The sequence below is a fragment of the Vanessa atalanta genome, chromosome 2 (assembly GCF_905147765.1).
Source record: "Vanessa atalanta chromosome 2, ilVanAtal1.2, whole genome shotgun sequence".
Classification (NCBI taxonomy): domain Eukaryota; kingdom Metazoa; phylum Arthropoda; class Insecta; order Lepidoptera; family Nymphalidae; genus Vanessa; species Vanessa atalanta.
The window spans coordinates 283,219-296,358 of NC_061872.1; the positions used below are offsets into that span (position 1 = coordinate 283,219).

The 13,140-nt window shown below is 32.3% G+C and overlaps 1 protein-coding gene across 1 annotated transcript in view; it reads left to right on the top strand.

Moving 5' to 3' along the window:
* Positions 1-7,797: 7,797 nt before the first annotated feature.
* Positions 7,798-13,140, top strand: part of LOC125070969 — a 60,155-nt gene continuing 54,812 nt past the window's right edge. Inside the window, exon 1 of the mRNA XM_047681005.1 lies at positions 7,798-8,971. Within this exon, the coding sequence (XP_047536961.1) occupies positions 8,230-8,971 (742 nt within the window). The 5' untranslated portion in view covers positions 7,798-8,229. The remainder of the gene's footprint in view (positions 8,972-13,140) is intronic.

The window sequence follows — 13,140 nt, forward strand, 5'->3', positions numbered from 1 at the left end:
TAAGAACTTTTAATTTTTTTTTTGGTATTCGTTTTATATCTATACGCATAATAAAGTATTTAATAATTTAATTATATAATACTTATCACTAATCGACTTAAAATTTTACAAATAATAATTTGAATAAACACAATTATATTAATAACGGCATTTGAATAACTATATAAATACTAACTATAGAACTCTACCATATGTGTAACACGACTCTAAATCTGGTAGCCACGCTTAACAAAAACATAAGAACCAGATAAAAAATCAATCTACTTTAATTAACAAAAAAAAAAAATACAAATTTTCTCACGATACTTTTTCATACGCCGTCTTCTTTAATCATTTTATGATATATGTAGTTGAATTGTATTTATGTATATAATTACGTTAACTCATTAACAAGGGTTTGAAAAGTGTCTGTAATCTTACTTTAAAGGCATGCACGTGAAGCAGCGTTACATAACTCGTTAATTAAATTCATATACATATATATAATATATTTAATTAGATTATTAAAGCAATTTAATATAACGGCGACGAGTACTGCTATCTCATTTACAAATGGCATGACTTATGATAATGAATCCGCTACACGTGTGATTTAATATTTCTGAACACTAAACTAAGAAAGAAACTGTAGGTACTAAGATATAAATTAAATCAGATCGACTGTGTAATTGAAGCGTTCTTAATCTGTTGTACTAGAATTAGTAGTCATAGAATTCGGTTATTTATCTTGTAGATTCCAAGCTATCTCTGTATCAAATTTCAAAAACTTATAATCGTTTCAGGATTTTGATTTAGATGAGGAAATAGATAAACAGATAGAAATAACATTTTTTTTTTAAATATTTTATACAACAGATATATAATTATTCGGCAAGGCTGCATTTTTGATACCAATTTCGAATGTAAATATTAATGCGCTAACTGTACCCGTTCTAAGTTTATGTTCATATAATAATTATAAATAGCGTTAATATCATTTCGTGGAATATTTCATTGTAAAATGAAGAGCATTCCACAAATGGCGCCACAGTTGCTTAAGACGGCGCAGATGCATCACATCAAGAATTTTGTAATTACAGTCACTCGAATGCAAAGCTTAATGACAGCCGTTGGAGATTGGGGATGGGAGTTTCATCCATTAGGACACGTACATAAGTTTATGCTTGAATTATAGGAAAATTATCGGACACTTTAGATTCAAGACGATACGTACAAATCTTTGGAAACGTCGCACAAAATTATACATAAAGTGAAAATTGTCATCGACCAAATTAATCAATATTTTCTAATTATTATACTATGTCGTACAATGAACACTATGACAAAATTAGTTGATGATACGTATAGCTTTTATACGTTAACTTTGTCATAGTCATAAATTTTATAAAAAGGACCTGGCTCACAGCTTACATTGGCCACATAATAAACCAAACACTCATAAGATGGTTAAATTATTATCTATATATAAATTGCCAAATACAAACAGTTCAGCGCCCTTTTCTCTTCTGTTTGTCAAACGGTTTTCTTTTTTTAGTAGATATATCTACGAGTAAATGTGGAACATATTTAAGTACACTTTTGAAAACTCTTTGAAATTCAGATTACAGCTGTTTCGAACGCCGAGTCGCTGTTTGTGGCGCCTGATTCCTCGTTATTACTATCGATGCTCAGGAGGGTTGGTAGTGACTCATTCTGACGCTAAGTTTGCAACCCTATCGATGTGAATGATCTTCATCGAGCAGTTCTTTAATTGCGAAGACGTTGAAGCACGTTTAGCTTAGTTATTATATATATAAAAAAATTGGTTAAAACATACGCGTTCATATTTGAAACCAATGGTTAAACAATGGTTTTTGATGAAATGATGATTGAAAATAGCTTGTAAGAGCCTACTTGAATACAATTTATTTCCATTTTGTATTTTAGTATGGCATTTATGTGTGGTGGCGGTGAACTGCACTATTATGGCAAAAGTGTTTGTATATTTTTTGTCATCATTAGCATCACCTTTTATACTTTATATTTTACTTTATAAAATATGATGCTTTTTACTTTATAAATTATGATGATGAAAAAAAGCAAAGCTGTCTAGTATAATTCTTTACCTTAAGAAGAGTTCAATGCTTATGTATAATTATTAAAAAAAATGCGCGTGCCAATATATCGAGTATCTTAGTATGAGCAAAAAAATGACTTTCAGTCAACCTTTAGGTTATTATGAATAAAATTGTCAGTAATTATTTTAATAAATAAATTCGTGTAATTTGATCGGACGATGTATAAAAAACAAACTTTTATAGTTTGTTTATAAATAAAATTATTTATTGACTTTTACATAAAATTTGGTTATTAGTGTTTTTTTATAATAATTTTGTTTTTTGTATAACTAAGAATAACAAAACTGGCACAATAACAATACAAACTATTGGTAATATTCCATTCAAATGTTACACGTAGACATTGCTCTCCCACTAAATATTGAAAATTGACTTTCACTGCGAACTAAGAAGTTTTTCGCAAGCTGCTGAAGGCAACAGACAAATACATACTATATGTAATTTATAAACATAATTTTCATATAAATTACAAAGCAAAGCGATTATGACGTAATTTCATTTCACACGTGGAATACTCGATTCGTTCATTGTACTTTTACATAAATCCTTACTCGCAGTATTTATGCAGATTAGACAACCTACAATTCCACATATTTTTATGTAAGCGTTACTTTTCATAATGCTTACGAGACTGCTGATTTAATTAATTTGTGGTATTTTTAATTACAAACATTTACACGTGCAATTTTTAATTGAAATTCTAAAGATAATGCTTTCTTGACGTCTGTTAGTTGGTCACTAAGTTAACATAACCGGCTTGTACGAGTGCAATACGGAATTTATTGTTTTATTATTTATTTAATGGCACAAAATTATTGTAAGACATAGCGTAATTACACAGTTGCTTATGATATTATTCGTCAGTTCGCAAATAAAATATAATAATGTTTTATCGTTAATTTATTATTAATATCAGTTCCAGTTACATCGTTCATTTGATCTCGGATCCGTCAGGTGTCATTCTCGGTCAGACATTAGATGTAGAGATTTGTATAAGTTAGTCATTTAATCGAATGCTAGAATTGCTAGACAATGCTTATAATACAATACAAGAATTTATATAGATGATAAAAAATCCAGGAGTAGGTATTCGTTGTTTTCTAAAGAGTCTATTAAATTAATTGTACATAATTGGCCGAATTCATTCAGAAAAAGAGTCAGTAACTACTCAGACGGCTGCTTCTTGACGGCCCTTCTCTATAGAATCTACATTACTGGTAGCTTTACATTAAATCTAGAACAAATAACGATTCAAAAATGTTAATAAAGTCTTTTAAAATAAAGTATTTTTTTATTTAATATAATCACTTATTTTTTGTTAAACGTAATTTTTTATTAAGTTATGAAATAAAAGAGCTATTTTATCAGAGGCGTAAGGGAAATAACATCTTAGTCTCCTATTTCTCTTGTGCTTATATTAATCCGCCAACCTACAATGACGCAGCATTATGGAATACGCTTCTAACCTTTAGAGGCCTTTGTCCAGCTGTGGGACATTTATGGGCATAATTTTTAATTTATTATATCTTTCATATGACGTTAATATACTTATAAATGTAACATTTTAATGCATAAAGTCACGGGATCTTGTAGGTTAAGATCGTATATACAATTCGGAGTAGCAAGTAATTTGTAATACAAATGTGGCGTCGTATAATTAACACTAATTAACAAAGTGAGTTTACTTACACTAGGCGCGTACTTAGACTTTGCGTCACGCTGTCATTTATAATTAATGTTAATCATAGCGGAGAGAATGTTGCAACATTTGCTTATATATATTTAATATGAATACAGTCATATCTTCTATATTAATAATTCCAAGCTGGCATAGACTCGATCGAAACTTATCCACAATTATAAATCGTTAAAATATAACGATTTTTAGTCGACAACAAAATATATAATCGAGATATTTCAATACAACATCCATGAAATACAATGACATGACAGTTCAACCGGTGGCCATGTTTGCGGGTGGCTTCAGAAAGCTGTGTAAAGAATGATTATTGTTAGTTTATAAAAGTAAATGATAAACCGTATTTGTTTAGTTTTATTTATTTCACCCGAGCGAAGCCGGGTTTTCATTGAATATTACATATTTATCTCATTTATTCGACCAATACGAATGATTTGCTTAGCTTTATTATTTCAGAATTTCAGAAAAATATTACCTACTTTTTGTTTACGTAAAATAACGTTGCAAATAAAAATATTCGTTGTCAAAGTTCTTGCATAAATGTATCCGTGCAAGTCCCAGTGTCGTCCTAGCTAAGCTGCTCAACTACGCCGCTGTCACGATCTGCACTTTAGAGCTCGTCTCAAAACAACGCACTGGATAAACTCGCATTACGCAATCTATAAGTTTAATAAAACCGTAACACTTCGATGTGTGCTTATATAATATATTTTAATTCGACATCGAAACACGCACACACACGCAAACACATATTTTTAAATGCTTGTGAAAATAATACAGGATTATTTTTACACGTTACGTAGACTTCAAAAAAATACATTTTAATTATATTCAATTTATTTCCCTATTACTATTGTTATTATATTTAAATGATTGAACTCGCAGCCAAAAATTATATAAATTGTAACATGTAATTTAAACATTTACTTACCAGGTCTACTCACCACTCTCAAGTAATCGTCATTATTCAAGAACATTATTTATAATTACTTAATTACATGCCGTTATTAACGAATACAGTTGTTTGTTTAAATTGCTAAGTGAAACATTATTTCTCGGCATGGCATCAACTTCACATATGATAAAAACCAATTGAGTTATTTTTTACTTTTTAGTGCGTTTTCAATTCATCGTCATCATCATTTCGATGACATATGTCGCAGCACCGAGAACTGGAGGCGTAGATGTGTTCTGGAATGGAAACCACGCCTTGGAGAGCATAGTGTCCGACGCTTGCTAGCTAAGTGTAGTGACTGGCAGCGGATGGATACTGAAAGCTCAGTAGCGTAAGATTAGGAATAGGATGATTGAAATAAAACTAGTTAAAGAATAGGATGATGTTAATGATGATGATCATTACCGTCTTTACCATAGGGCACATGGGGCACGTGCCCAGGGCCCCCATCCTGAGAGGGCCCCGAAGAACCAACAATTTACCAAATTAAACCAAAAAATATCGATCAAAAGGGCCCCAAATTCATGGGTGCCCAAGGGCCCCAGCGTAGCTTGAGACGGCTCTGATGATGATGATGAGTGCACTCAAAATTTTCTGTTATATTGTTGGTATTTTTTGTTTTAGTAATTAATATTTCATGACAAATGTATACTATAAAAGTTAGTTAACGTTTAGTCACGTTTTTTACTATAATTATGTTTAATTGATAACGTAGCAATAGCTCCCAAGGTCATATAAAAAAAGACAAAAGTGATGTGACTTTCGACTTAAATGTCGGCCTGACTCAATTAGTGTCGTATTCACGAGCAGATCACAACCTTGGGGATGCGCTTGGATGCGTTGTATCGAAAAAATCCTATAGCCTCTTAGAGACGTTGACGGCTATCGCAGTGTTTGTAGCGGATAAGAATCTCACTTAACCCGATTTCACATTATGGAGGTTTCCCGTCGTAAATAAAAATAGTCCCATTGGATTATAAGGGAATAGAGAGTGCACTTGAGTTTGTGCACACACTGTTGAGCATTAGTGTGCATTAGCTTCAAATTCCTTAAAAAAATTAATTGTTGTAATCGATCAGGAAGACATCATAATCATTATCATGCATATTTATTTCAACCTAATTATAAAGTGTCATGACATAGTACAATGATACAAAGTTAATATATAAAATTACATGTTTTATGTATAATTCTACTAGTATTGTATGCTACCTTATGTGTGTTAGTTTTTCTTCTTTCACGCAGCGTCGGAACAACCGATCGACATTATCTCTACATAGAGATAGTTTGTGATTTGAAGTGACCCAGTTTAAGCCAAAAAATGATCAGAGATATCTTAGATCTTAGTCTCTCTGACTGGCAAGAATACGTGCAACTGGAGTCCGCTGAAAACCTTGAAACCCAAGCGCAAGCTGAGTTCGTGTGTTAAATTTGAGTTAACGCCGAACATGAGAATTATCCATCTCATGCTCGGCGGTGTAGGAAAACGTCGTAAAAGGAAACTCGTGACGTATGAAATTTTATCTACCGACAAAAATTGAAGCATTTTGGTGGCAATAAGCACTAAGACTCTCACAAGAATACTCTTTGATTATAAGTGGTTCATATAGAGGCTCCTACTTTTAATTGTTGTTTTTAAAGTTGTTTTTTAAAAAGGGGAATGAATTCGATATAAATTCTACTTATTAGGTAGAATAACAAAACAATTACGGTTATACAACTATAAATAAAATTGTGTGTTATTACTTACAATGACAAAAACAAAGTTACATATAGTCGGTATTCTGATGGCCATGTCGAGACACGTGGATTTTAAACGAAGGTCACAAGTTCAAAACTAGTCAAGCACCATTGAATTTTCCAAGCGTTTTTCTGTTTGTAATTCGTCTCGTACTTGCAATAAAGGACAACATCTTAAGGAAAACACGTTCAGCTGCAATAGGGTTGAAGTTGTAAAAGCACCAACTTATTTTTTAAAAATATATGCCCAAATTATTTTTTTTATTTACTCCGATTATTATTATAATTTCTGTAACTGTTGATTAGGAAAGATTTTAACTAAGACCTAGTGTAATAATAATTTATAGTTTTAAGTTTCGAAAGTGATCATAAAAAATGCTCAGGTGTGTAGACGTCAGCGGATGGTTTGGGAAGTTTCAAACTATCCACTGTCGTCTACACATATTATATGTACATACATATTACGGGTGTGTAGCGTTTAAATACAAACACCATAGACTACTTTTTCTGTTTTAAATTATATCGAATATTTTATATGAGGATGAGAATATTAATTAACGATTATTCACAGATAACTTCATCAATGAATAAATCATAATACAATTTTTGACAATTTTCGGTGTCAACTTTGTCAAGTAGGAAATTTCTGAAATGAGTCCTTTAGAACTGTAAGGATTCTCAAAGAATTAAAAAAACTGCACGTCGATCAGTTTATACATCCAATTTCGTGTCACACGACATGTACGATATATGTCAGTAAAAAGTGGGACAAAAAAGTCGTTACTCCTAATCAATCTGCAAAGAAAAACGCATTCTCTGTCGATAAGTAATTGTCTAGTTTAGATTTTGCACTTCGATATAATTTCCGATTAAATTGCAATCGAACGATTAGACGTTTTTATAGTCATTATGTTAATTGAAAATGCCGCTCTATATAATATCATTAAATATGTATGTTGCGTTTTTTTTAAAGAACGCTAGACAGTTTTTGTAAGAGCAGCGGTTCCTTCTCTATTATTGATATGTTTTTTGTACCGACAAATTATTTAAGCTTGTTTTCGTGTTCGAGAAGCATGAAAACATTAATTTCGTTTTTATTTTATGCAGATTATTGCAACAGACCTATTTACTTGATTTTACGATGAACCTAATTTAAAATAATTGAATTTTTATTAATACAAAGTTTATGTTTGCCTACAGGTTGCTGACGATGGATTAGCTCCGCAACATAAGTCGGAACATTAAAATCAAAGTCGGGATCGAGTGACCGGTCGTGGTGCGCCCGCGCGCCCGCGTCGGCGCCATACCTCCTCCGCGAGCCGCGCGAGTCGCACGCCCGCGCCGCACGTCGCCGCAACCGTGGCGGAATATCCACTGGTGTTGTAATCATAATCACCTGCCATTCGCAATACTATCGTAACCGAGTGATTCCGAAGGAATTCTTATTTGCACGGGTTTTTGTAAACATTTCTCCAACAAACCGTCAAGTGTATTAAGTAAGTGCAAGCTACATTCCAAACCGGTGTCGTTCTTTAATGGACGAAGTGTGTTACTACTGTGTGTGTTGTAAGTTAGCTAAGAAGTGACTGGTTTAATGCTTTGTATCGTGAACTAGATAACAATTTATATTTAAACGAGTTACGACCGCAACTGCTCTACGAGGCAGGAATACTCAGAATGTAAAATTTTCAAAAAAAAGTAAAGTCTTTTTCGCGAAAATGGCTCGCGGAACTCTAAGTGAAAATGAACGCCATTGCTTAGAAGGAGGCGCAAAAAATCAACCGGAGCGATTGCAAGATGCGGAAAAAACAATTAATGATTGCAAATCTAACGGTTTGAGAGTTCGCTTCCTGGACGAGGAGGGGAAAACGGAAAGGACGGTTAGCACTGATTCGGTCGACTGCGCAGTCTCTCGGGTGAAAAAAATTCATATACTAAAAAACAGAAGTTCCAGTGAAACTAGCATATTGCTACGAAACCCATCTCTCCTTAAGAGGCGACTGACTTTGGAGCGTCGATACAGCGACGGCCAAACAGATACTCTAAATAACAATTCTCAAAGCGAGAACCTAAACGGAAAATCGGGAAACACTGAAAGTTCCGACAAGACTGATTACGGAGCGGACCAAACCAAAGAGAGCCAAATTTATAAGAAAAATTGCAACGTGTATAGTGTGAATCAGGCGAAAACCCTGACTCCAGAGCGCAAGAAGTCAAATCCCTTGACGATTCCAAAGTTGATAGCTCACAGAGAGAATGTCCAAGGAAGATCAATTTTGCCAAATGAGGTCTGTTTGGCGGATGGCGCTTCTGGAAAAGACTTTACGGCGAGAGCTATAGGAAGACTGTCTCGTGGTTTGGGCCGGTTGCTGCGACGTACAAACAGCGTACGAATTAGTGAACCAGACCCGGTATACAAAGTGGCATACCTCGGGAACGTGCTCACCGGCTGGGCTAGAGGTGAGTCATTACAAATAAGTTAAATAAAAGTTACCTTGTAATAACCACACGACCTTTGACCGGGCTATCAAACTGCGATAGTAACAATAACATAAATTCAACTGAAGTTGATCGCAAGCATAAATCAATTACATTATTGGCAAGCGAGAAAAAGTACAATGTTGGTTTAATATGATTATAGATAGGTAATATTGTCTTTGATGATGTTTTAACCTGAATAACATTAGTTATGTTGCTGTAAATCACCTACTTATTACCAAATTCGTTTTTGCTATATTATATATAATTACGCAGTAAGCCAATTATAGGTAACAAAGATTTTAATATTCATTTACAATCGATATAATAATCTTCAATTTAATTTTATTAACAGAGTCTGTTTAATTAATGATTCAATGTTAACTGCTATCATTAAATACGAAAGCGTTACTACATTCCTATTTGATGAAGACTCGTGCAGCAAATATGATAACTTAACCAAACATTTAACGCAAATTGTAATTGAAATCCAGTTATTTAATATTAACAAAAATGTTTTCGCTGCGTCTTCTAATGTTTATTTGCATTATGTTATTTTTTTATTTTTTGTGGTCGAAGTTCAGTACTTTGATATTGAACTGAAATGAACTAAAGACGAGATGAATAAAATTTAAAATTAAGTTTTCACATTCTCTTAGTAAATAACTTTCAAAGAGACTGAGCACGTTTATCTGAACATTTAAACGAGTTAATATCGTTATTTCGTGAAACCTTCATGCAAGTAGAGGGTTTACGAAGTAAAGGCCGACTCTGCGTAAGTAGTTCAAGGCATATTTGTTGGACCAGAGCAGTTTTGTTTCATGATTCTAATGAATTTTTGAATAGGTAAACGATTTTATGGTAATTTTTATTGGACCGATGAGAAAACAATGAATGTTGATTTTACTAAACAATTTTGTTTCGTACCGTTTGGTCTTCTAAAAAATGAATCACGTGAAATAACTTATCTTCTTAATTTGTCAAATAAAGAATTTTAATAAACTGGCAACTGAATGTTGTTAATAAATGATATGGAACGAAAAGTGACCAGCTCACATTCCGCGGACTTTCGTTTCGTCCATCACGCCACGATCATTAATTGAAACAACTTTGAGTGAAACTGAATTATCATTTACAGATTTATTATTAACGATAAGATACCTGACCCACATTGCGATAAAATAATAATATCTGATATTTTTTTTGTTTACTTTCGCTATCTCTAAGTAGCTTGTTACTTGGTTTCTATTTTTATCTTTTATTATGATAATTGTACAAATCGTTGTGATTAATCCTGCGTGTTATCTTGTGTTGTAAATACATTTTATTTAAATAAGTTAAAGTTAACTATTCTTAGCTTGCCTTGAGATTGTCCATCTTGCATTCTTATCACGGACGTACAATAGTAGTTTCATTACATATTTTAATTACATAAATTTTGAACTCTCGTTTTATATTCATATTGATAAAGCTTTGCAATAATCGTTAAATTCGCAATGGAATATTTCTTAGTAAATAGATTACCTCTATTTTCTAGAACAGTTTGTTTATGAAGAAAACGTTGCTGATAGCAGTATCAACGTTATTGAACCAACACATCTGTTTTAAGTCATCAATATTGGGTCATCTGATGTTATTTATTATCTTTGAACATATTATAATGAATCTAGTTGTATCTTGCGATATTATTTCATCGTTATACACAGCTAGATCCTTCATGGTTTTAGATAGATTTCAGTAGCCAAACTAAATACTCTATTAAATATTATTTTATTTATAATTCTAGGTTAAATATACTTAAGACTTTTATTTCTTTAACGATGACGACAGTGGTAATAAAATATTATCTCGATTACAGTAATATATTTAAATTTTCAATTAAATATTAAATTATTTAAATTACAATGGCATATTAATCAACATAAAGCGGTTTATATTATATATACCAACAACGATAAAGTGTAAAAATATGTACTGTTTTTTTATTATTATTTATTAAACATTGTTTAGGAATATTTACGTAGAATTGAATAAAAATTGATTTTTAATGATTGATTGATTTTGAAAAATAAATTCTTCATATAAAGTAATAAACGCAATGAAAACTTGTTTCGAATTTTACAAAATTAAAATAACATTGAAAAATAATTTTAACACACTATTTAAAACACTATTGGATTATTTTGTGTTCAAATCTGATCTCGTTCTTGCTGGTGAAGAAATTGTCTGTAACCTGCACACTCATATCAATCTTAACAAGAATATCATAATCTTATCCGAATATATAAACAACGCGGTATACTTTGTATTACTTTACTTATTTATCAAAACATTAGTAATATCACAAATATCAACGAATCAAATTGTACTATTTCAACGGCATCATTAGCTTCAATCGCTACTCGCTTAAGGTCCTTCCGGTCATCGGATAAGACGGGGTACTCTGAATCGCAGTTGATAGTAAAAGTCACAGTTGGAAGAGTTCTGTTATTAAGATAGCAGAGCACGTTTTTCGCTCATGTTGACATTTGATCATCGTGATAGATTTATCAAAATGTATTGTTTTTGTCATAAAAAATCCCACAGAGCTGATTATAATGCGATAAGAGTTCTGAAAACGCTTCCATTAAGCAAACACACGTAATAATTATATATACAAAATAATGTCATCTAATATCTAGACTGATTTACTATTAACGCACGGGTTCAAAGTAAGGAATTTATTACATTCAATTCAACCCTTTAAAGTTTTAATTAATTTTAGAATATCAAAACCAATAAATATAATTTTATTCGCTTATTAGGCAAATATGTTGCTCTGAAAACTCAATATATTTTTTTAAATGAACAAATAATTTAAATATACGAACCCGCTACATTATTCGGTCGAGTTTTTGTATTATACAATTTTGTAATAAGACTTTCTCGAAAACATTTCATAATCTATTGTTTTTGTGCATGTCATCATGTTGACAGGTATTTTCTCGGGGTGATTAGTACGATTATGTTTGTCATGGAATATGGATGCACCTTTTTATTAATCACGATATCTTCAGAATACTTATGTGCGAAGCCGAGCGATTCCTTGGTATTTACTCAATGGTTACAATGCTAAAAATCACGGAAGATCTTGAAAGTTTCCTTCAAAATACTCGGAGAATATGTAAATACATGTAAATAATAAGTGGAAGTACATGTTGCCATTGTCAAATTAACATTACGTGTGCATGTATTTTGTGGTTTTACATTCGTCCTCTATATCGTATTCGTTCTGCTTCTTTGGTTATATCACACAATAAGTTTGATCAACAGTAACAGCCTGTAAATTTTCCACTGCTGGGCTAAGTCCTGCTCTCCTTTTGAGAGGTTTGGAGCATATTGCATCACGCTGCTTCAATGCCGGTTGGAGGATACACGTGTGGCAGAATTTTGTTGAAATTAGGCACATATAGGTTTCCTCGCGATGTTCTCCTTCACCGCCAAGCAATAGATGAATTATAAGCACCAATGAAGCACATGAAACTTTAGTGGTGCTTGTCTAGGCTTGAACCCGCAATCATAGGTTAAGATGCACTGGGCCATCTCAGTTTGAACACAGTCCGCTAACGTCCCAAGTCTGAACTTTAGACATTTTAAGAGTTCATGTTCGATATTATGTTACGAAAGAACCCACTGTTTTTGGTAAAGATCCATCTATTTACTGAACCATTTCGATTAATATATAACGTATATGAGTAATTGTTGTTATCTAGTATAAGAAGAAGATATCATAATTCTGAAGATCAAGGCGACAGAAACACGTCACTGCGTCTTATTTGCGAGATAACATTGTTTGATAAAAATATTTGATCATACACTTCACTTGATTAGCGAATCTTTGCGATAATCCTTCTATATAACAAACAGATTTGTCATCATGCGAATTTCATTAAATTACGGTGAAAACATTGTCTGCTCCCGACTTTTAATTTTACGGCTAATGTTGAAACTTCAACCTGCATCTACTTTTTTATAAATGTCGCAATTTTTATAAAATAACTTATAAATTTACAAACTGAACTCTATCTTACACTGTCTGTCCGTCTATCTGAGATGTAAACAATAATATCATTTGAGAGAGATTCGTTAAACTTAGCTTGCCGAATCCTTAA